Source organism: Aptenodytes forsteri, unplaced genomic scaffold (assembly GCF_000699145.1).
Source record: "Aptenodytes forsteri isolate BGI_AS27 unplaced genomic scaffold, ASM69914v1 Scaffold662, whole genome shotgun sequence".
NCBI lineage: Eukaryota > Metazoa > Chordata > Aves > Sphenisciformes > Spheniscidae > Aptenodytes > Aptenodytes forsteri.
In genome coordinates this window covers 922,645-944,073 of record NW_008795718.1, presented here as the reverse complement: position 1 = coordinate 944,073, position 21,429 = coordinate 922,645, and the positions used below count along the sequence as shown (strand labels likewise).

At 39.2% G+C, this 21,429-nt stretch overlaps 1 protein-coding gene across 1 annotated transcript in view; it reads right to left on the bottom strand.

The window, feature by feature from the left end:
* The window catches only part of LOC103902516 (collagen alpha-4(VI) chain-like), a 52,265-nt gene that overhangs the window by 6,548 nt on the left and 24,288 nt on the right, over positions 1–21,429 (bottom strand). Inside the window, 17 exon segments of the mRNA XM_009283578.2 lie at positions 1,546–2,033; positions 2,142–2,153; positions 2,731–2,767; positions 3,641–3,676; positions 5,934–5,996; positions 6,314–6,376; positions 6,505–6,540; positions 8,613–8,663; positions 9,105–9,167; positions 10,784–10,846; positions 11,744–11,806; positions 12,645–12,707; positions 17,570–17,605; positions 18,552–18,605; positions 19,730–19,795; positions 20,803–20,865; positions 21,111–21,164. Of these exon segments, the coding sequence (XP_009281853.2) occupies positions 1,546–2,033; positions 2,142–2,153; positions 2,731–2,767; positions 3,641–3,676; positions 5,934–5,996; positions 6,314–6,376; positions 6,505–6,540; positions 8,613–8,663; positions 9,105–9,167; positions 10,784–10,846; positions 11,744–11,806; positions 12,645–12,707; positions 17,570–17,605; positions 18,552–18,605; positions 19,730–19,795; positions 20,803–20,865; positions 21,111–21,164 (1,311 nt within the window).

The window sequence follows — 21,429 nt, the reverse complement described above, 5'->3', positions numbered from 1 at the left end:
TTCCTTGTGGACTAAGATAAATAAAAATGGCTGTATAATATCATAATATTGCAGGAAATGAATTTATATATGGATAAGCTAAAATGGTGATGAAAGAAATAATTACTTCTTTGCATTAAACTTAAACTTTGTGTGTGTTACACACAACGCATATACAACACAACTTCTGATTAATGTCTGTAAAGGATGTTATAGATAGGCCTCTTCAAAGGAATTAGAACTGGCAATGACTGTTTAAGTGATCTCCAAACTAAGGCTCCTAAAGCAAACTAACCAAAGCCAGTAAGTATCTGTGGCTACAGGCTGGTAGGATCATGAAGATTAAGCCACCTCTCAACTGCAAGGGCAGAAGTCCACCTGAAATAAAAAGTGAGGTTGTATTTTCTTGGGTGGTGGTGGGGAGGTTGGTTGCCTTCCCATCACTGTACCCATAAAGGAGAGCTGGGCAGTGAATCTTTTGCCTTTCCCGCTGCTAAGCAGCTTTTTTAAACTTTCCTACTCTAAAAACTGATTTATGGAAAGTTGGCACCTTTGTAAATACCAGATGTCATCATACGCATTTGGATTCGTAATCTGCTTATGCTAAGTAAACAAAATACTGATGCTTGCTCCTGTTTATCCTGTGGAGCAACCCAGTGAATAAACTATAAGCTTCCTTCTCATACGCCAGCAGAATGTTTTCATGATGCTAAATTAACATTCAGCCAGACAAATATGTGAATTGACTAACAGATATGAGGCTGCACGAGAATAAATGTAATATGAAGATTAAAGGGCTGACTTAGATGTTACTAGATCAGAACTTAGATTTAAGTTTTGCACTTTTTGTCACATGTAAGTAAACACAGTTTCTTTCTATAAGGATAATTTTGAAGAAACAGCAGCTGGAAGGAATTTTATTTCAAAAAAGTTAAAACTGAGCACAGATGATAAAAAAATAAATTGAAAAGAGAGAGAACATGGAATCCATATTATGAAACCTTAAAGAAACTTAGAATTGTTTTCCTTTGGTAGCTGGTAAAATGGATTGCTTATTTTTGTTTACTATCTTTTTATATGAAGTCATATTTTAAAACAAAAGTTGTTAATTTTCTCCTGTACTAATGGCAATACAGCTATCAAAAGAGGTTTTGCTTAATTTAATTTTCTTTTGAAAAAAAACTTGGAGTACTTGAAGCCTTCTACTACTACTTTTTCTAGGGCCACAGTTTATTAATTAAATGGTTAGTACATGTCACAACTGCAGAAGAGAAATGGCATAGGCAACCAAGTGAAATTAACACAATGTTATTGAAATTCTGTGATTTGGCCTAAAAGCACAAGTCATAAATAATTCATGTGCAGAAAGAGGTCAAATGGTGATCATTACGGTCAAGGGAATCAGCGTTTCTTTGTTAAAATAGTAACCTTTAATATACCCCTTTCTAATCAGGGATCGGACAGCTCCTGTAGAACTTACTGGCTTGAGAGCACGCTTTACTCAAATACTAGTCGATAATAAGCAAATGGATGACTGACTCAATTTCCTATAGTCCACCTACTTACTGAGAAGGCACGTCTGACATTTGGCACTTCACTGAAGGCAATAACCACTGGAGTGATATCCAAGGCACTCAACTCAAGTACAGCTGTGCTGATGGAAACATCATCCTGCGATGGACCATTGGCAAAAAATAGGGCAACTTTTCTTGTGAGGATGCCCTGACGAACACGTTTGAAGACATTTCTTGCAACAAATCTCATGGCTGCCCCAATATTACGTTTTCCAGTGGATCTCTCTAGTGGTATTCTCTGGACTGCTTCTAGCAGCAAGTTGCTTTTTTGGAATTCTGAGAATCGGATGAGATAGCGCATATTGGTATTGAAAGAAACAATGGAGACACGAGCGCCTGTTGGGCAATTGCTTTCACTGATCTTAATGGTCTTCAGCAATAACATAACAATGTTCCTCATTCTTTCAAATGTAGCTGACATAACATCTTCAGACATATCGAAGGCAAATACCACTTCAGTTGGATAAACTGGACATGTGTCTGTATGTTGAAATAAAAAATTTGTGTGAGAACCTTTCCACAACTCAAACGTTAGTTTTTTCTTCAAGTCTATAAAAGAATGGACATGCAGATGCCAGATGGGCTTACCTGATGAGCAAGCTGGAATGAAGAGGTAGAGAGCAAGTAATTTATTTTGGACTCATATTCATTAAAATAGTGACATATTCACTTGCCTTCACTAAAGAGCCTGATCCAAAGCTCAGACAACTGACAGAATCTTCCAGTGAGAGACAACACTCCTCTTCCACAATCAAATATTCAAAATACTGCAATTTTACTGGATGAGAATTAAAGAAATTGTTCTGGGTTCTGCTGAGCATACAAGTCTGAGAGAGAATGAACACTCCAAATCCGGAGGACAGGTGATACACAAATATTGTCTTCTCTCAGAGAATTCCCCAAAGGAGGTTGGCACAATGTCACAGAATTAATTTAATCTTAAATGAGGACAAGAGACGTTTATTACAGTTTTTGTAATTAAGAGAGAGGAAAAATGAGCAAAAAGTATAAGCCTGTTTCATACACCTCCTGAAAACCCCTCACAGTTAACAACTACCAGACATCAGATTGAACCCAGATTCAAACTACCAGTCTACAGGGTTTCCAGTGGAGTTTATTCCATTTAAGAAGAGTGACTAGGTGGAATCAGAGGTAAAAGAAGATGCTCCCTACTTACGGCAGTTTTTTCGTGTAAAATTCACAAGTTCACAAGGCTGCAGGAGCAAAACAAAAAAGCAATTAATGGCAAATCCCAGACCATCCCAGACTGGGAATCTTACTATTGGTTTGAGCTGAAGGTCATATCCCAGCTCCTGAACTAACTCTCACTACAGTAAATCCAGAATCACACATTCCAGTTCCTCTCTATTTCAAATAATACAGGGGCTCTGCCCCTGCTGCAGAAACTAAGGGGTTTTTTAGACATGTCCTGTTGGCATTTAATCATGCTCTGGAGTATTAAGCAACCATTTATCATTTCTTTATTTTGTGTAATAATCTGATCTAGGAGGTCACCAGGCAATGGCACTTTCATAGAAGAATGGGCATTTCAACAGCAACTCACATAGGAAGAGAGAGGTCCACGAAGGAGGAGAGGACCCGCTTTGGACATAGAACACACCTGCAATAGTGTTGCCTGCAGATAGTTGTCCATGCAAGAATTAGATGGAGCCTTTACTCAGAAGTGTTCATTTTACATGGGATCAGGATTCTGAAGAAATCCTGCCCTGCTATTCCCAGTGAAAACAGCTGTTGCTGAAGAAATGCCTTCCTTTACAAGAGGGTGAAAAGTAACCCTAAACCTGAGCTGGTGTGTAAACTGATGTGAATGAAGAAACAGATAAAGGAATTAATGGTCCAACAGTTAGTCAAAGTTTGGACATGGTGTTAATCCATATGCGTAATTGTTTCTCAGTCCTTGATTATTTGCACGGTCAGAAAAACCCACTGCACTCTGACAAGTATTTGAGAAGGATATGGTTTTCTAACAGCTAATTGTGCTTATTGCAGTCAGTGCTTATAAATGGAAGAAGACTAAAACTGTTAGTTCCATGCAGTGTGCAGTTAGCTGTAAGGTAGTTACTTACTTCCATTAAAATGGTGCCCATTGGTCCCTTGGCACCCTGAAATAAATTAAACACAGGTCCAGAAAATCAGACCCTGATAAGGTATTTCCGTCTATGACTCTGTAGTCCAAAGAAAATGCAGGCATACAGTGTTTCCCTGATAACCATTTGTGAATTTGAAATATGAGGAGACATCAGTTCCCAGCAGAGATTTCTGTGGTCCTGTTCCCAACAGAGTTGCAGACTACTTCTCAGACCTATTTCTCAGTCCATTTTCCTTCCTGTTTTTATAAATGTTCAATACTTGTTGCCCTTAAGGACCAGTATAATTCAGCACCGGATTTCCTTTCTAAACAGCACTTTCTGTGGTGTGGTTCAGTTATCTGCACCTTACATCCTTTTCAACCTCTGATGTGTGATAGGCTTGCCCTCTCCTCTTGCAGGGTACAATAGCCACAGTTCTACCTCGAGAGATCCTGCAAGACCATACACACATCATGACTTCTCAACCAGGCTAGCTAGCTTTGGCTGCTCTGCAGCCTTCTCCTTGGGAGCTGTGGGCAAATGCCAGGATTCCAAGCATCTTTTTTCAAAATAAAAGTATTATTTAATCTTCATAACAGGAATAAAATACAAGGAAAATAACTTTTTTCCAAGACAGCTTGAAAGTTTTCATCATGTGTGCAATTCAGATGTGTAGCAAGACTACTGAAAATTTTCACTTACTCGCAGGGGGCTGCAGTGAGACACACCAGAAAAATTTGAACTCCACATCCCACAACCTTTACCATAGCCTCTCTCCACCATAAAACTACAGTTTACCAAGATCATATACTTCCTTACATCCCCAAATTACAACCCCATCTCCATATTTGTTGCTTCCCCCTCCAATTAAACTTCCATTCCTCCATCTCCTGCCTGAGCTACCTTCCCCATCTCCTCTGCTGTCTTGCTGCTAGCACCATTGCAGCCACTCCATGCTTTTATCTTCTTATGTTTCCCAGCAGGTCCCAGTTCTTCTTTGGTACTGTTCAGCAAGAGTTGACTGTGAATTGCCTGAGCCCTAATGAACGCTACTTGCAATAGCTTATTAGTGGTCACTGAGCTGTGCAGACTCGACCCATACAGATAATCATGCCCCCAAGTTAGGAAGGATGGGTAAAACAGGCCTGTTTTGGCTGGCCCTGCCTACTAGCTGTACCCCTTCCTGCATCCCTATCTCTTCCACTTCCCACAGAATTCCCACCTTCCCATTTCACTGATGCACTGCTACTACAATAATCCCACCAAGCCCATACCTCCCAAGGTCCACTCTCACTTCTACATCTAAAGAGGAGATCTCGAGCTTGAAATCTCTGAAGACTTCTTGGACCCTGGATTGGCAAGGCCAACAGCTATCTGGCTCATCAGCACACAAAGTCTGTTTGTCTGTAACGTTATGTGAGCAGCTAAGCAGCAGGGAGGGCAATGCATTCCAGCTGGCACTCTTGGCCATTCTTGTGCCCAGCATCATAAAATAAAGTGGGCCAAGCACATTCATGGACCAGCACAGTGTAATGACAAAAAAAAAAATTGTTTTCTAAGTTGCATGTATCCCTTGGGCCATGTTATACAGATAAAGGTACTGTTATCAATAATGTTCCATATTTAAACTAAAAGAGTAAGCTTAAGAAAGTTTAACAAGAAAATAATTAACAGTAGGGATTGTTTTTGGTCACCATGGAGCTGATTTACAGAACTGCTGCAAGATAAAGATAGACACATACAGGGATTTTCCTAACTGCCTACAATGTTAGTCCTAAATCCTACTGAAATCCACGATCCTTTCCCCTGCTTAGATAGAGAATAAAACTTTTTGTTGTATAAAATGCAGATCACAGACACTGGAAAAGTACATCAAGACATCTACTTGTATATAAGGATTAATAGGTCAATTTAAGCTTCAAGTAAGTGCCTGCAATTGCAAGTCTGATTTTAAATGTTTTTTTTTTTAAATGAAAAAATACATTGGCTTTCAGCAGAACAATCCAGTTCTACATTTTAGTACTCTCTTCTTTTTTAATTAGATATTTACCCAGCCTAAAGACAATACTAAATACTGTGGAAGAAATTCTGCCCTGCATTGTATCGTTGCAGTTCCATTTCCAACAGCAGGTGCTCTTGTGCATACACATCCACAGGCAAGACGTAACTCTATACAACCGCCAGGCTGATTACGCATAGTTTACCAGATGAAACATTGTTAAATATTCCATTAATCTAACAGCAAGCTTAAGAGAAATCTGAATGATTTTGTAAAATAAAAATACATTACCATAGGTCCTGATGGCCCTTGGTCCCCTGGATCTCCCAGGGAACCTGGTGTGCCAGCATTACCCTAAAAATAGAAATACAAGTTTTATTCTTTATAATTGCACACACAGGTGCAGAATTTCAGCAGACAAAAACCTCTATAACTATATTGTGAGTTGGATCCTGCATTTACATAAAGATGACTACTATCCCTCAGAATTATTAGCAACTAACATCTCTAAAGACTTAGACCTGCATTCTCTCAAGACCTCTTCCCCCGGATATGGCAATAAAAGATCAGAGTGGGAACCAATTTCAAAAATTTTTGGTGAGGAAACACTTAAGACATAAGGGCTTTACTTATAGAACTGTTCACAGAGTTAACAGATTTATCATCCTTACTCTTCTACCCCTAACTCCTTTGGGTCCTTCAGCTCCTGGAATTCCCGGGTCTCCATCTTCTCCCTGAAAATTAATGAAATCCAGGACTTTACAGGAAAGGAGAAGACAGACAGAAAGACAGATAACCACTTCCAAACAAGAATAATGTAAAACAAGACATAAAGAAAGCAAACATGCCCATTTAATCATACCTCTGGACCAGGATATCCTATGAATCCAGATTCTCCCTACCAAAAGAAAGGACAAAGACTTCCTAAGAATCTAGAACTTTGTGATCTGCTTAGTGTTTAAAGTCTTTAAACTAAAAACTATTTCAAATTTATTCTTAGCGTTCCACCCCATTCAAGTAACAGTGGCTACTACTCTGGTCTCAGATAACACCATTTTAGATTAACACCTTGTTCATCTAAAGGAAGAGCATTTCAAAAATTTCCAACAGTTTCTGAATTTTCAAGAGTATTCCATTTCTCAAATAAGTGTTTTATCAAAACTTATTTAGGCCTCCTAGCAACATACAGTGGAATTCACATTCAGCAATCGTAAGTATAACATTCAGAACTCAGCGTTTGAATGCAGTTTCAAAATGTTGTACCCTCCATACTAAACAGTGATACCATAATATTTTGTTGGCATATTAGAAGTCACTTCATTACTTGTTTTCAGTTACTTCAGTTTTCGGTGTGTTCTTTGCTCGTATATGAGAAATACGAGAACTCTCACAAAGACCAATCAGAACTGAAGTGTGTCTTTCCTTGACATTAGAGTAACTATCAGAACTCACACTGCTTACTTGTCCTTGTCCTTAAGAGTTCTTGTTTGTCCTTAAAACTGTCCTTGTTTTAAGAGTTCCCTCCCATGAAAGTGGACATGCTTGTCAAACATCATATGACTTTATCCTACAATTTCTAGAAAATTATATGCACACAGGCCCCACATACACCTAAGAGAGTGTAATGTGACTGTGAACCTGTATAATTAATAGCAACCTTAAGTAAAACCTATACTAAAGGCTGTTCTCTTAGCTATCAGGGGAAACCAACTCTTTCGGGATCAGTATTCTGGGGTGAATTGGTTTTTTGTTTGTTTTTATTAATTGCTTTAATACAGGCTCTGCCAAACCTTGGGCAGACACATCAATGTATAAGAAGGGCTTTAAGTCAATCCTTTAAAACAATGAATAATGACAAGAAGATTTAGCAGAAACCTTTTTTCCTCATTTCTTGTAACAAGAAGGATGTTCCCTGAAACGAAAAAGTGGGAGACTCCAAGAGATTAAAAGAACTAGTCTTGCATATAACATATGTGTAACCTGTGAAACTCTCCCATCAAAGGAAATTGTTGGGGCTAAGAAGGTAAGAAAAGAGGTTGGATAATAAGAAGCATCAAGAGTCATTTTAATAAAAAGCCATTTTAGAAAAAGCTCATCAGTTGGAGAGGCTCCTGGGAAGCTTTTCTTATCTTTTCTGCAGCTTCTGCAGCACTCTGCTTCTTCCACAAAAAGGGAGAGTGAAACAGATGGGCCTCCAGTGAGATCCATTGGACCACTTCTGTTTCACAAGCAATGGGAAAGGATTAGTGTTGTAACACTACACAAACTCTTTGAAAGGAGGACGGCAGCTGTTTCCAATATCCTGACCATTTTGCTCATGGACTGACCCATTGGTGCCACTGGTGCCATGATTTTGACCTCATCCTTTCTGTATACTTTTTATTTTAGCTGGATTCTTGTATGTTTTTAGAGAAGTAGGCATTTCACTGCTATTTTTTCAGGGCTGTGAAGGGAATGATAAGAATTTCTAAATATGTAGCAATCCACAGGTTAATCCACAGATCTTATTGCTGACCATAGGAGCACAAGGAAGAATATTTCACATTAAAACAGCAAGGATGTTTGGAGAGTATCACCCTCACCTTGGTAATCAAGGAATCCCTCCTCTGAAAGAAGAAAACTTAAAAGAGTCCAAGGTGGCTGGCCCACCAATGCTTGCCAACAAAAGTGGCTAGTCAAGCAGACTGAAGTGGGGAGAAAGCACTGTGTACTCCAAGAAGTACAATCCCCCATATCCATATACATACATACACACATCAAGGGAAAGAGTAAGAGAGAGTGGTTCTCAAAAGAACATCCTATTGCAGAATTTCTCACAAGGATGGTTGTGGGAAGAATGAGCCTCTTACTGAACCTCAGAAATGCACTTTGGCCATGTCTTACATTTCTTTTGAATCAAATATAGATGGTCATGTTTGATTTGACACTGCAGAATGAAGACTGTGAGACATCCTGACTCTAAGCACTCACCTTAGCTCCTCTGCTTCCTTCAGGACCGTAGGCATCTCTGCCATCCATGCCCTGCATAGGTTGAATATATCATGAGTTAGCTTTTAATAGAGGATTAGACTCACATCCAATTTCATTTCGGAGTAAAGATCTCCCATTACAATGAGGTGCCCAGGCTATTAAGACTGATGAAGTAGGGCAAGCTATCACAACACAGTCTAAAAACAGTAGCAAATGGTGGCATAATCTGTAGAGAGAAAACAAGGATTAAGGCCACAGTTCCTCTCCACTGTGTGCCCTACCTCTAGCATATTCTCTCTCTCCTAGAGAACCTGGTGGGAAAAATATTCTCTCTAGCCCACAAGGAATCTGGTGTCAATAAGGAAACTGAGAACCAAGTGTGAAATAATTTTAATTGTATCAAATGGAGAAAATAGAAGGGAATGAACTGTACTGATTCACAACGATGGGTATTAAACTATAGGGGCCCTGAATTAGGGCAAAAAGACTCACAGGCTTGCCTCTCCATCCAGCTGGTCCCACTGGGCCCTTCTCTCCAGGGTCACCAGGTTCACCCTGTTATAATTGAAACATAAAAGGTATTAGTTTGGCTCATTCAGGAGAATTCTTCTTTCTGAAATGTAAACTTGTCTGCTAGACTGAAGTGTGCTTATACATTTTATAGACTACTTGATGCCGGTCGAAAGCATTCCATTACAGACCATGTTTCATGGAAGGTTCTTTGGGGTGGAAATGGAAAGTACTTGGCAAATCAGAATATGCTGAGCATTCATGCAGCTAAACCCCAAAGACCTTCATTCAATAAAACTCCTATTGTTATACAGAATTACCAGTGAAAAGAGTGTTTTCTGGAAAAAAGTTATATTAATGGTAGCAGGACATAGCCTGGAATTCTACCAGCCTGAAGCATCTGTTGATAGCAGACAGTATTTCTCAGGCAGGCTGTCTGCACTGTGCTCTTAGTCCTCTTGCAAGTTTTCTTCAGTTCCTTTCTTGGTTTTCACTTTCATAATGAACTTTCTTCTAACAAGAATCCCAATATTAAACAGCACAAAACCAGATGGAGAAAATGGAATGTATGATGGATTAAATCCCTGTGTTTCTTCCCAATTTTTGTCACTGTTTCACTGTACGTTTTCACACAGTGACTCTTCTCATAGTAGCACTTTGACCTTCTGATACCTCTCTGTCACTGAATGTAATAACACACTGAATGTAATAACCCTTTAAAGAGACTGAAAGGCTTAGCTAACTGGTATTATTTATGCCTTTTAGATCCAGAGATGCAACAACACCTAAAATGAGATATTTTTATTTAATAAAGTAAGTCTCCCATATCAACGCACATTAATGAAAGGAAAGTAAGGGATAACATTTATTATAAGTAAGTGAACCGTAATGTGGACCACCTATTAGTATAAGCCTTTCTGTTTAACTTCATGTTGGTTCAGTTCTTCAACACGTTCATTCCTGTATAATATACATCATAACAGTCAAGGTTCCTTGAACTGGTTAGGAATCTTCACAACAAAAAGTTTAAAATAAGCAGCTATGCTTCACTGAATGTGGAAGTTCAGACTGGACATTAGGAAAAGGTTCTTCACTGAGAGGGTGGTCGGTCACTGGGACAGGGTCCCCAGGGAAGCGGTCATGGCACCAAGCCTGTCGGAGTTCAAGGAGCGTCTGGATGACGCTCTTAGTCATATGGTTTAGTTTTAGGCAGTCCTGCGAGAAGCAGCGAGTTGGACTCGATGAACCTTGTGGGTCCCTTCCAACTTGAGACATTCTATGATTCTATGATTAACTGGTACACGTATTTTTAATGGATTGGACGGATTCTAGGAATCATAGCACAAGCTCAAGGGTCAGCAGTGCCATATCCCTACTACATTTTGTGAGAAGCCAGGACCCACTGAGAACCATGACCACAACAGCAATTAAAACAGCCGTCATGGAAACACTAAAAACTTCTTAGCATAGCTCTGACACCTGTAAGATTACCTTGAACACATCACTTGCCTTCCCATGCAGTCTAAAAATGTGTATAAAACTTAACATTCTTCACATGTTCCATAGGAACAACGCAAGTGTTACTTCATGCATCTTCAGTCAGATTCTTGAATGAATGATGCTGTTAGATTGCTGCAATTAGGTACCTTAAAAATCTTTACCTTTGGTCCTCTCGCACCTAACTTTCCAACAGAGCCAGGTGAACCTGGGGCCCCCAGACTAGCCTGTAATCAGAAGTTATCAATTAAAAGCTGCACAATGAAGACTCAAGGGCTCATTGCACTCAAGGATTCATTGCCACTTGAAATTATTACAGAATCAGTGTATTAGCACATTAACAGGCTTTTGAGGACCATAGTAAGAGTTACTGGTCAAGCTACCATTCCAGTTATTTCCTGTTTTCTGTACGACTGCTTTAAAATTCTCAAAATGTTATTAAGTATGACACAAATGTTATCTTCTATCTACATAGATACCTAGTGAATACATGCGTATGTGCACAAACAATATGAATATCTATATACACACATACAAATGGGTGTGTAAGCACAAGCATCATTACATGACTGAAGCAGATGCCCAAGGCCAACAGAGGAGGACATTCCAGTCCTGAGTTACACTGGTGTAATTCCAGAATAAGAACCCCCAAAATCAACAGCATCACACAAGTGAGAAGATCAGCAGGCAGTGCTCAATAGTTACAATGTCATCATACCCTAGCATTAAATCTCACAGGCCATAGTTTAATGAAACCACTGACCATTATCTAACTTTGCCCTCAACTACACCACTGTACATCTGTATTTATACATGCTGCAAGCCATGCTGTTAGTCCTGATACTATAGAACTGAGAGTGGAATCTAGAGCTAAGGCTTTTCATTACGAACATGCAAAAGCTTGGTAACACTGAAGTTCACTTCCTATTCACCCACCTAAACTTATTTTCAAGGCTGTTATTTTAACATATGAGGCTGCAAATCAGTTTCCTTAAGTACTATACTGAAAAACCCTCAGTTTCTTCTTTCTATAAGTTCTTAAAAAACTCTATATAAGAATAATATCAACACTGAGAACAAAAAACCCTCATGTGTACAGCAGGAATATATTATTTAAAGCTAACCAGAGGGCCTGGCATGCCTTGTGGTCCTGGAGGTCCTCTGATCCCTTGTAGTCCTCTTGGGCCCTGATGTAAAAAAGCCATTGAAAAAAAAGTCAGTTCAATGTTGATAGCCTTTCAGTGAAGATTAGATTGCTGCAATGACCAGAATCCAAGTGCCTGTTTTGCAAGCGTTAATGCACAGGTGAAACTTCTGGCTGTTTGGTTGTAAAGATTTGCCTGTGTGAAGCAGCTGAGATGCTCGTTGCCTGAGGGCCATATTCAGAGAGCCACTGAAGTGTCTAAGATACCAAGGGAGCCATAAGCAACCCACTATCAACTAGGCACACTTTCTCCAAATGCCTGTATCTTAAAACTTAAAGTTAAGAGCATCTTTAGAGCATCTAAGAGCAGCTGAAATCTGGAAGCTACTATAAGTAGTCTACCACCGTAATTCTCTTCAAAATGACTGCACCAAGCAAATTTTTAAAATGCAAAGCTTTCCTCATTAGTTCTGTCAATCAGTATATAATTTTCATCATTTCAATGCACCCTGGAAATACACTATATTCAAAAATGCAATAGATTTTATGTACCTATTGCTAGCAATTTCTAATGAATTCATTTTGAAGATATCTGTTTGATAATATCCTGTAAGCTAGCGATGTGTTGGTTAAATTACTTATTTCTGCTATTCACTTTCCTCTTTTGATTCTACTAGAAGCTGCACCCACATAAACTGAAAGAGAAACTTGCCACATTTAATTCCTCAGGGTTACAGAGAAGATTTGCCAGGGAAGAATCTTACTCATAATAGTCATTAGTTGAAGTAAACAAAGCATTACAAAAGAAAAACAAAAGATCAAGACTGACACCTTATCTTCTCCATAGCTAACACAAAAACAACACAGAAGTTTTTACCTACCTGTGGGCCTGGAAGACCAGAGTCTCCTGGGTAACCTGCTTCCCCCAGATCTCCTTGCTCACCCTGCCAGAACAAAAACAACAAAAGCAACCAAACCAAACAAATTAACACCTGTCACGTGTACATCAACAGATAATTTCATATCTGCACAGAGTATGAGTTGATAGAATGCTTTTCAATGCTCCCAAGCAGCTTTTAAGCAGCTTCAAATTCCCATTGAAGAAAACTCAATTAAAAAGCAAGAGAGTTGATCATGCCTTCCTTTAGTTTATTCTTTCAGTCTTCACTATTTTGGCTTTGCTTTCTGAACACAGACTGCAGTGTTGTTCTTGTCTGTTACAAACACCTCTCTGAGGCTACACCACATCTTCCTTGATGATGAGAAAAAAAAAAAACCCATAAACTTTTCCAGCTCCCATCTACATAAAGTTGCCATCTAAGGATGAGTTAGTTTAGCTGACATGCATAAGAAATATTTGCTGTATGCTGGATTGAGTAAAATGGTGATAATTAGCACCAAGATTTTCTAGGCCTTGCAGATCTCCTTTCACCAGAGAATTATAAACATATGTCTGAAGATTCTCAGAAACAGATGGTTCTGGAAAGAATCTCCTGAGGAAAACTGCATTCAGAAGGTTGTACTTTCATTCTCCACCATATGAATGAAATGAAAGATAACAATAGCAAAAAAAAAAAAAAAGGTATGTGAGCAAGCTTATTTGTAGCCAGCGTAACAATACAGTAACACAGAACATCAGTTACTAGACTGATACCAGGCTCATGCCAGCTGTAAAAAAATCAAATAAAACTAGATTTCCACAAAAATCACTTTGACCGCAATGAAAATGGACAAATTTCTTAGGCACACTCTACTAGAATCAAAAACCTATAGAAAGTTTTCAGCTACTTAAATTAACTTTGAATCAAACCCAGAAGAGTTGTTGTTCTTTTCTTTTTTCTCTCCCCCCCCTTATCCTCTCTCTCATGCCTTCCTTTCGTTTATTCTCCTTTCAGTCTTCGCTATTTTTCTTTGCTTTCAGAACACAGGCTGCAGTGTTGTTCTTGTCTGTTACAAACTCCTCTCTGAGGCTACACCACACCTTCTGTTCCTTCTGCCTGCTGACTACTTCTGACTGTTAAGAATGGCTAGCTACGCTTATTTTTTTTTAAACTATTTCAAAAAGTTAGTCTCCCTTTTATCACAAAAAGCAACAGATAATTTGAACTAGAAATCCTGGAGAACTGTCCTTTTCAGGATATGGTCAAAAGCAGTGTGTGCATGCTGACTGCAAGGGAAGTTAACTTTGTTGACAAGGGTGTTAGTTCAGTGCCTTTTATTAACAGCTAAACCCGGTACAAGTCCTTAGGCATTAGCTGGGTGAATTCTGGCTCACTGCCTGTAATTTGACTATTTGTCCCTGAATACCTCACCACCAATATCTATCTTCATCTGAAAGAGGGATTCATTTCCATTCCATTCCAGCACAAACCCTTCCTCTTCCAGAAGGACTGGCCGTATCGTATTTCCTTACAGAGCCAGATCCTGTGGTCCACAGAAGGGCCCTTGAAGACCCTGCAAACATTAGGACTACACAGTTCTGCTTCCTGGCCCAGGGACACCAGGAAGCCTGCACAGTGAAGTTCTCATACCTTGTGCTGATAGAGCTACGCCCTGTGGCAGCTTTGCAATACGCTGCCATGCAAGAGATCTCCGTAGGAGGACCCAACACCCAAAATCTCACCAAAGGATGCATGCCAGTGTCATATTGCAGGGTTTACTGTTCCATCTAGTTCCTCCAGGAGATGTGTAAGACAGAAGAGGGTAATTCTCTTTGCCATTTCCTTTTTACACCTCTTCAGTGAACAGGTTATTTATATAAGCTGTGCTCTGAACATGGGTTGAGACCTAGCTTTTAATGCCTACTGACATGCAGATGTTTTTTGTTATACTTTTAGAAGTCAAAGCTGGTCATCAAGCACTTAAATGAAAACAGTTTGGAAGTTCTCTGTTGCTGCAAGGTTCAGTCATCTCTCTTCTTCCCTACCATACTGCAAAAGGGTGGCCTCATCACTGGGGGAGGGGGCCCCCATGGAGATGAAGAGGGTTGTCTCAAAAGGTTCAACTAATTCTGCACTCTGTGATTTTAGTAAACAAGTTGAACATTTTTATTTTCTAACCACATCAGAGTTCTTGTGCTTATTAGTACAACAAAGATAAGGCACAAATCCATTTCCACAGACTTCAATTTTTGTCCTGTTACCCCCATAGCTCACTTGGATTATTTCTTTCTACTGTTACCTGACAGAAAAATGCAAAGATTGTTAGAGTTCAGCAGCAATCAAATGGAAAAAAAAGAAAGCACAAAGTTACATAAGTACTTAAGAAATGGATTTCTGAGCTATTAAGCAAGAATTGGAATAATTAAGAGGCAGGCTTGATGAATATTGTTCAATATTTTAATCTAAAATGTCTGCATAAACCCTGTAAAGAATTTCTGAGATAGAAATAGGAAACAGTAACTATAAAATGTTCGTATTCTTTCAAGTTACGCTGATCCCTGTGAGTAGCCAAAGCATGGTGCTTTCCCCCCTACTGACAGATAGTATCAAAATCGTCCAGAGTCTATTCCTACCTGCAATACCCCAGACAGTGAAAATTCTGGATTCTCAAAGTGAAATCCAAATTGGGAATTTCAGAAACCAGATGGGGCAGAGGTTTCAGCCCAAGGCCCACCTGTGTATTGCATGAAGCTGGGATGTGACTGGACTGTAGAGTTTGGGGAACTTGCAGGACTCTCACTTCTGACTGTCATTTCCCAGTGAAAAATTAATTTGAATCAGCTTAAATGTAAAAAAATCTGTGTTACCTGGCTGCAGCACACAGGAAGACAGTAATAAAGGTATAGCAAAAATTCTGCTCCTCTAAACAGGAGAGGGACAGAAAGCCCAGAAATGAGAATCAAATCAAACACTGTGCTGCTGAAGAAATATTACTACCATAAAAGACACCCCCCATCCCTCCCAGTAGCCTTTTTCCTTTGCTGAAACTTATTTTCTATATTGCATCATTATGGTTATTCTCACTATTATTTATTAACATTTTACACTTGGCCTTCAGTTTAAATGCTTGTTGCTGTTGCAGAAAAAGCACTCAATCCATGCAAAAGTTTCATGAAAAATCATGAACCTTTTGCCAAATTAAGAACACGGCAAGCACTTCAATTTACATACTGCATCCACAATTAAAAACATGAGAAACTTATCAAACTGAGCAAACTGTTACCAGGTGTCCTCTTAACAGCATGTTTTGTACAGGCCGAACACTTTCATATTGTGAACTTCAATAAAGGAAACAGGGCTTTGGCACAGACTTTGAAACAATTGCTGCTTGAGGACTGAGACAAAGAGTGCCTGCACTTCATCCTGTCTCCTCTTTGATACTAGGACTGCACTGGAATTGCATGAGTATGACTTGGAAAGAAGAGACGGGGTAAAGCTGGTCTGAATTTTGCCCTGACTGTGCTTGTGAGTGAAGAGTCACATCAACAACCTCTACTCAAAATGCTGGTTTGCACATTTATTCAGAAGCTACAACTCTGCCCATTCCCCAGACTCCAACACAGAGCCGGACTTCAAGACATACTCCATCCTGCAGGTACTGACAGTGTCATACATGAAACTGTGATGTTTCCCTGGGTTTATATGCGCTAAGATAAAGGGGAAATGCTATACCAAGGCATATACCATCTTCCTTATCTGTGTTAGCAACTCTGCAGAGAGATTGGGTCAAATGTGAACTACTTGTGCTAAAGCAATGTGTTTCCTGGAATGATCATATAACCTATACTTGAGAAAGCAAGCAATAGGATAGAGATAAGGGATATATCTTGCAAGCAGATGTATGGAAGTCATGGGTTTAGATGTTCTTATAGACTCCTGCCAGGGTGATGGACAATGGAAAATGTTTGTTCACCCTGTCCTAGAAAAAAAAGTGAAAAGAAAAAAAAAAAAAAAAATCTGAGTCTTCTCAGGTTCCTAGAATTTAACTAATCCACTCTTGAATATAGCTGCTTTTAGATTTGTTTTGATAACTGTATTTTGTAATTTATACCCTGGGACAAACAAGCTTTCTTTTCTAAGAACACTATCTAAAACTTCATTTAAGAGAATGGCAGTGATGTCTTTACCAATTACATGTCAGGAAAGTTTCCTTTCTTTGTGGCTCCATGGGGTATAGGTCTAGGAAAACCAGGGCTACCACCTAACAGTGACATGAGAGAATTTTCCACCAGAGGATCTTTCTGGAATGATCAGTCAGCGTGCACTGGGACTGACCTATTCCTTACATCCTATACAAGCCTTCAAACTACACTATATTCTCTTAGATATCTACTTGGGAAATTAAATTATTTTCAAAATCTTGATTCTTTTATACGCTTTGAGCCAATTTTCAGAGCTGCAGTTAACACTGTTATGTTTATGTTTTAGTAAAGCATCATTTAGAACTTGACTTAATTTTGCCTCTGCTGCATACGTGCGTCATGCATATATCTGTGTGTATGCAGCAAAGGAGGAAAACACTCAGACTTTTGGCCTTATGCTGCAGGAACACAGCCTGACTACTCATTCCCATCATCCTTAGCGACACTCTCTTCTCTATTTATGTTCCCACATTTGCCTTAATAATAAAAGTAACTGTCCTTTTATTTCAATGAAAGCTCCTTTCCAATTATAAATCCTTCAAGTCAGGAGGGCCTCTGGTACATCCACCTGAGATCTAAAGGTTGCCTTGGCTTGAAATAGGCTTTTGATTGTTAAACACTCGTGTCTTGGATCACACTGAAATTTCCCCCTTAAGAGGAGCAAACGCTGAGGCTGGACACGTAGCTGCATATAGATAGGTAGCAGCAGTGTCAGCCACTCACCTTTATACCTGGAGGGCCTCTTCGACCTGCTGCACCCTAGGAAGCAGTGGCATGAGAAATTACGTCCAGAACACTGAGCAATATGTGAAACAGCAGCTTATAATAAAATACATTATACATACAATCAAATCAAATACAGCTTATAGAAAGTAGAGATTATTTCCAAAGAAAGGTTTAAGGTAAAAATGAGAAAAGAGTGGATTTGGGACAGAAATTCTTACACAAGTAAGCCTTATCAAAAAAAGGCTTTAGACCCTTACTGAATGCAGAGGGAAGGCATCTCAACAAAATTCTGGAAAACATCTTCCCAGTCAGCTGCCCCTTGGCTAAAATAAAGAGAACAAGAGCCCTCTTCTCTCCCTCTGAGCTAAGAGGTCTGCACCGCTTCCCGCTGCCCACTGCTCAGCAGCACTAGTGAATGTTACTGTTAAACTTCACATCACTAAAGGCCTTTAAGATGTTTCTGCAGCCTGACTGAGGAGTGATCATCATTCCAGACTTTAGCATTAGGCACCTTTCTGACAGACTAGAAGAGGCGCCTTCGTAAGTTCCAGTCTCCAGTGGATTTAAAAGAGCAGCTCAGCTGACAGTGAGTTTATATATAGGCTTGAGCAGGCATATGGAACTTGCAGTCACAGGGAGGAAGAAGGGATAGATTTATCTATGGTGAAATTATGAAGCAATTAAGGCTCATAGAAAAGGTTGAGTTTAAGGCTTGTGACTTCACATGAATCAGACCTAAAATTAATTGGACAGCAAATTCCTGATTTAGGAAAACCTAAACCACATTGCAATACGCATAAGCTACTAAATGTGAAGCCAAGTATGTTTCACTATGAAAATTTTAGAAGATTTTTGTTCCCTCTCATTGCAGGAGTTTTAAGTGTGGGATAAAAGGAAGAGAAAAATTTGGTTTTCTCAATGGAAACCTCATTGTATCTTGTATCAGTTACTTCCACCTTGTATTGATTACTATTCTTACATCAGGGCCAGCATCACCCTGCTCTCCTTGGAGTCCATGTGGTCCTGGGTCTCCCTGCAAAACAAAGTAAGGAACAAGCTCTTTACTCTTTCTTTTTCTTGTACTTACACATTCTTCTTTATACGATCCTTCTTTGTTTCTTCTCCTAAGTAATTTCATTGCAACCAGTTGTATCATGCTACATGCTGATTCTTGTTTTCTGCAAATCATTTACAATCAAAAATTATAAACCGGAGAGATCATGCTTACTTTGGATTTCTAATCCATCAGTTACTAACAGCTGATACTTGGTCAAGGCTTTTGCGAAATCATATTTGTTGACTTCAGCCTTTCAGCTGGACTTCTTAAGATGAGAAAGTTTGATGAGGTTTGTTTCCAAAAAGTCATCAAAACACAATTATTCTCCAAAAAGTGACCCTAACAGTTTTTCTGCTGCTTTCAGCACTCTCTACATAGACATATATGGACATACACATCTCAACATGTGCAAACAACCCTACTCGTTCAGATAGAATGAAACTTCTAAAATAGTGGATTTTTCTCATGTTGCTAGTTTTCACCCTCTTAAGCTTTCATCCACCATCACTTATATAATGCTGTCCAACTACTTATCATCTTTGCTTATTCTTTCCAAACAAAGTGCGACAGTAAAATGGGCTGTGCTTTTCTGTTATGTTTCTTTTCTTGCAGTACCGCTCAAACACCTCGTAAAAATTCAGACATCACTATATAAGCACATATCCCAGCTCTTATATTGTAGATACAGGTCAAAATGGAATTTATCTACCACCCTAAGGAAATAGCAGTTACATAGTAAAATGAGTACAGCCTGTTGATAACCATGCATTTTTCCCAGCATGGTTTTTAATGTATGCTTACAATCCATTACTAGAAGCCTCTCAGGATGGTGATGTAAATTTGTGGTAGAATAATATATTTATACTAAATCCATACCTTCCCTTAGCTCTATATTATAAGAATATTTCCACAGTCTTTGTTAACCTTTTTAACCTTTTTTTTCTTTTTTTACAGTATCAAGCACTTCTCAAAGCTTTCTGTGTTGCAGACATACACTAAAGGCAGAATACAAAATAAAAGAGCTGCTTAGTCACCGGACAGCCAATAGCACTTAGCAATTATGCAAATCCTCTCTCGGTAATATAGAACTACTTGCTTACTTGCCGTGCTGGGTTTCCCTTTTCACCCTTAGGACCAGGAACATTATTGCTAGTCCCAGGATCTCCCTGGAAAAGTTAAGCAGAAAGCTCAGCATTTTCAGTGACCACACCTTTATTACTCTGATTACAGAGGCAGGATATGGAAATAGGATTAATGAGATTTGTCATTGCAGCCAACAAGAAATACAAAGGCTATTTTAAATGAAGATGCTTGTAAGAACACTATATAGGCAGTTCTGCAAAGTCCACAAGTTTCTTTTGCAAAGAGATGGAAAGAAATATTACTAATGGGCAACAAATTAAACCCTGAAAGTGTGAAGCTGTTCTGGTTGTTTGGGTATAGTTAATTGAGTTAAGATCATAACTAGTTAGTGAGTTTCAGATGGGGTTACACTAGAATGGAGTTCCATTTAGCCACTTAATGCTAGACACAGGTGAAATCCTGATCTCTCAGAGAGGCAAGTTACCATGACACCTAATTTTTTTTTTTTCATAAGCATTAAAAGACAGGAGTCAACACTATATTTGACTGTTTGGAACAAAGGTCTTTGAAATATGTGTGAGAAGACTTAAAGTTGTGATACAAGAAGTGTGGTGTCTCCACTGAAATTTTAGTCCTCAGGGACTGCATTTATATAGGGCTCTGGAGCATGCAAGGAAAAAATTGTCAGCATGAAGAAGTAACTTGCCTTTTCATCATTATAAATTGCTAACCAAAAGTCAGTGCACAGGGTGATCCAGAAATTCCTCTGTGGGGTGGCAACCACCAGGGAAGACTAAGTAGCTCCAAAAGGAGTTATGTTGCCCATGGCAAAAACAAACAAACCAAAAATGCAAGGAACAAGCAGGACACCTGAGGCTTAAACACCTGCTTCCAAGCAACGTATCAAAACACATCAGTCCATCTGCATCTAAAGAGTTCAGGACTCCTGGAATATGCCATACTTCTTGCAGAGTAGTGCACCATCTAGGATTGTGAAAAACTCTTCAAATCACATGTATTTCAGGCAGCTCTATCAAAAAATCCAGGCACAAATCAGTGCAACCTAACAAAAATGAAGGAATACACTTACATGATCTCCTCTTAGACCAGATTCTCCTCGTTCACCTGGTTCTCCTCTGGGGCCTTTTCTGCCCTAAATTCATAAAAAGATCACAAGCAATTTGGGCACAGGTAGAAATACTATCTGTGGTAGAGGAAGGCCAGATAAGAGAACACAGATCTGTTTAAGTCAATGGAGCTACACTGATTTACAGCAGGAGCCACATCATATTAGAGAACAGGCAGCTATTAAAAACAACTCACAGGCATTACAGATAGCATTACACTTTGGAAAGATGTTTCTATAAAACCTAAACATTACTATAAAGGATACTTCACCCGCTTTCCCGTGTTGCCTTTCTCTCCAGAAGATCCAGGAAATCCACGTTCTCCCTAAACTCACAAAGGGGGAAGAAAGAAGAAAAAATTAACGGTTCTTCTTTCTGATAAATGTGTGTCCTGGTTTCAGCTGGGACAGAGTTAATTTTCTTCCTAGTAGCTGGTACAGTGCTGTGTTTTGGATTTAGGATGAGAACAATGTTGATAACACACCAATGTTTTAGTTGTTGCTAAGTAGTGCTTACACTAGTCAAGGACTTTTCAGCTTCCCATGCTCTACCGACTGAGAAGGCTGGAGGTGCACAAGAAGCTGGGAGGG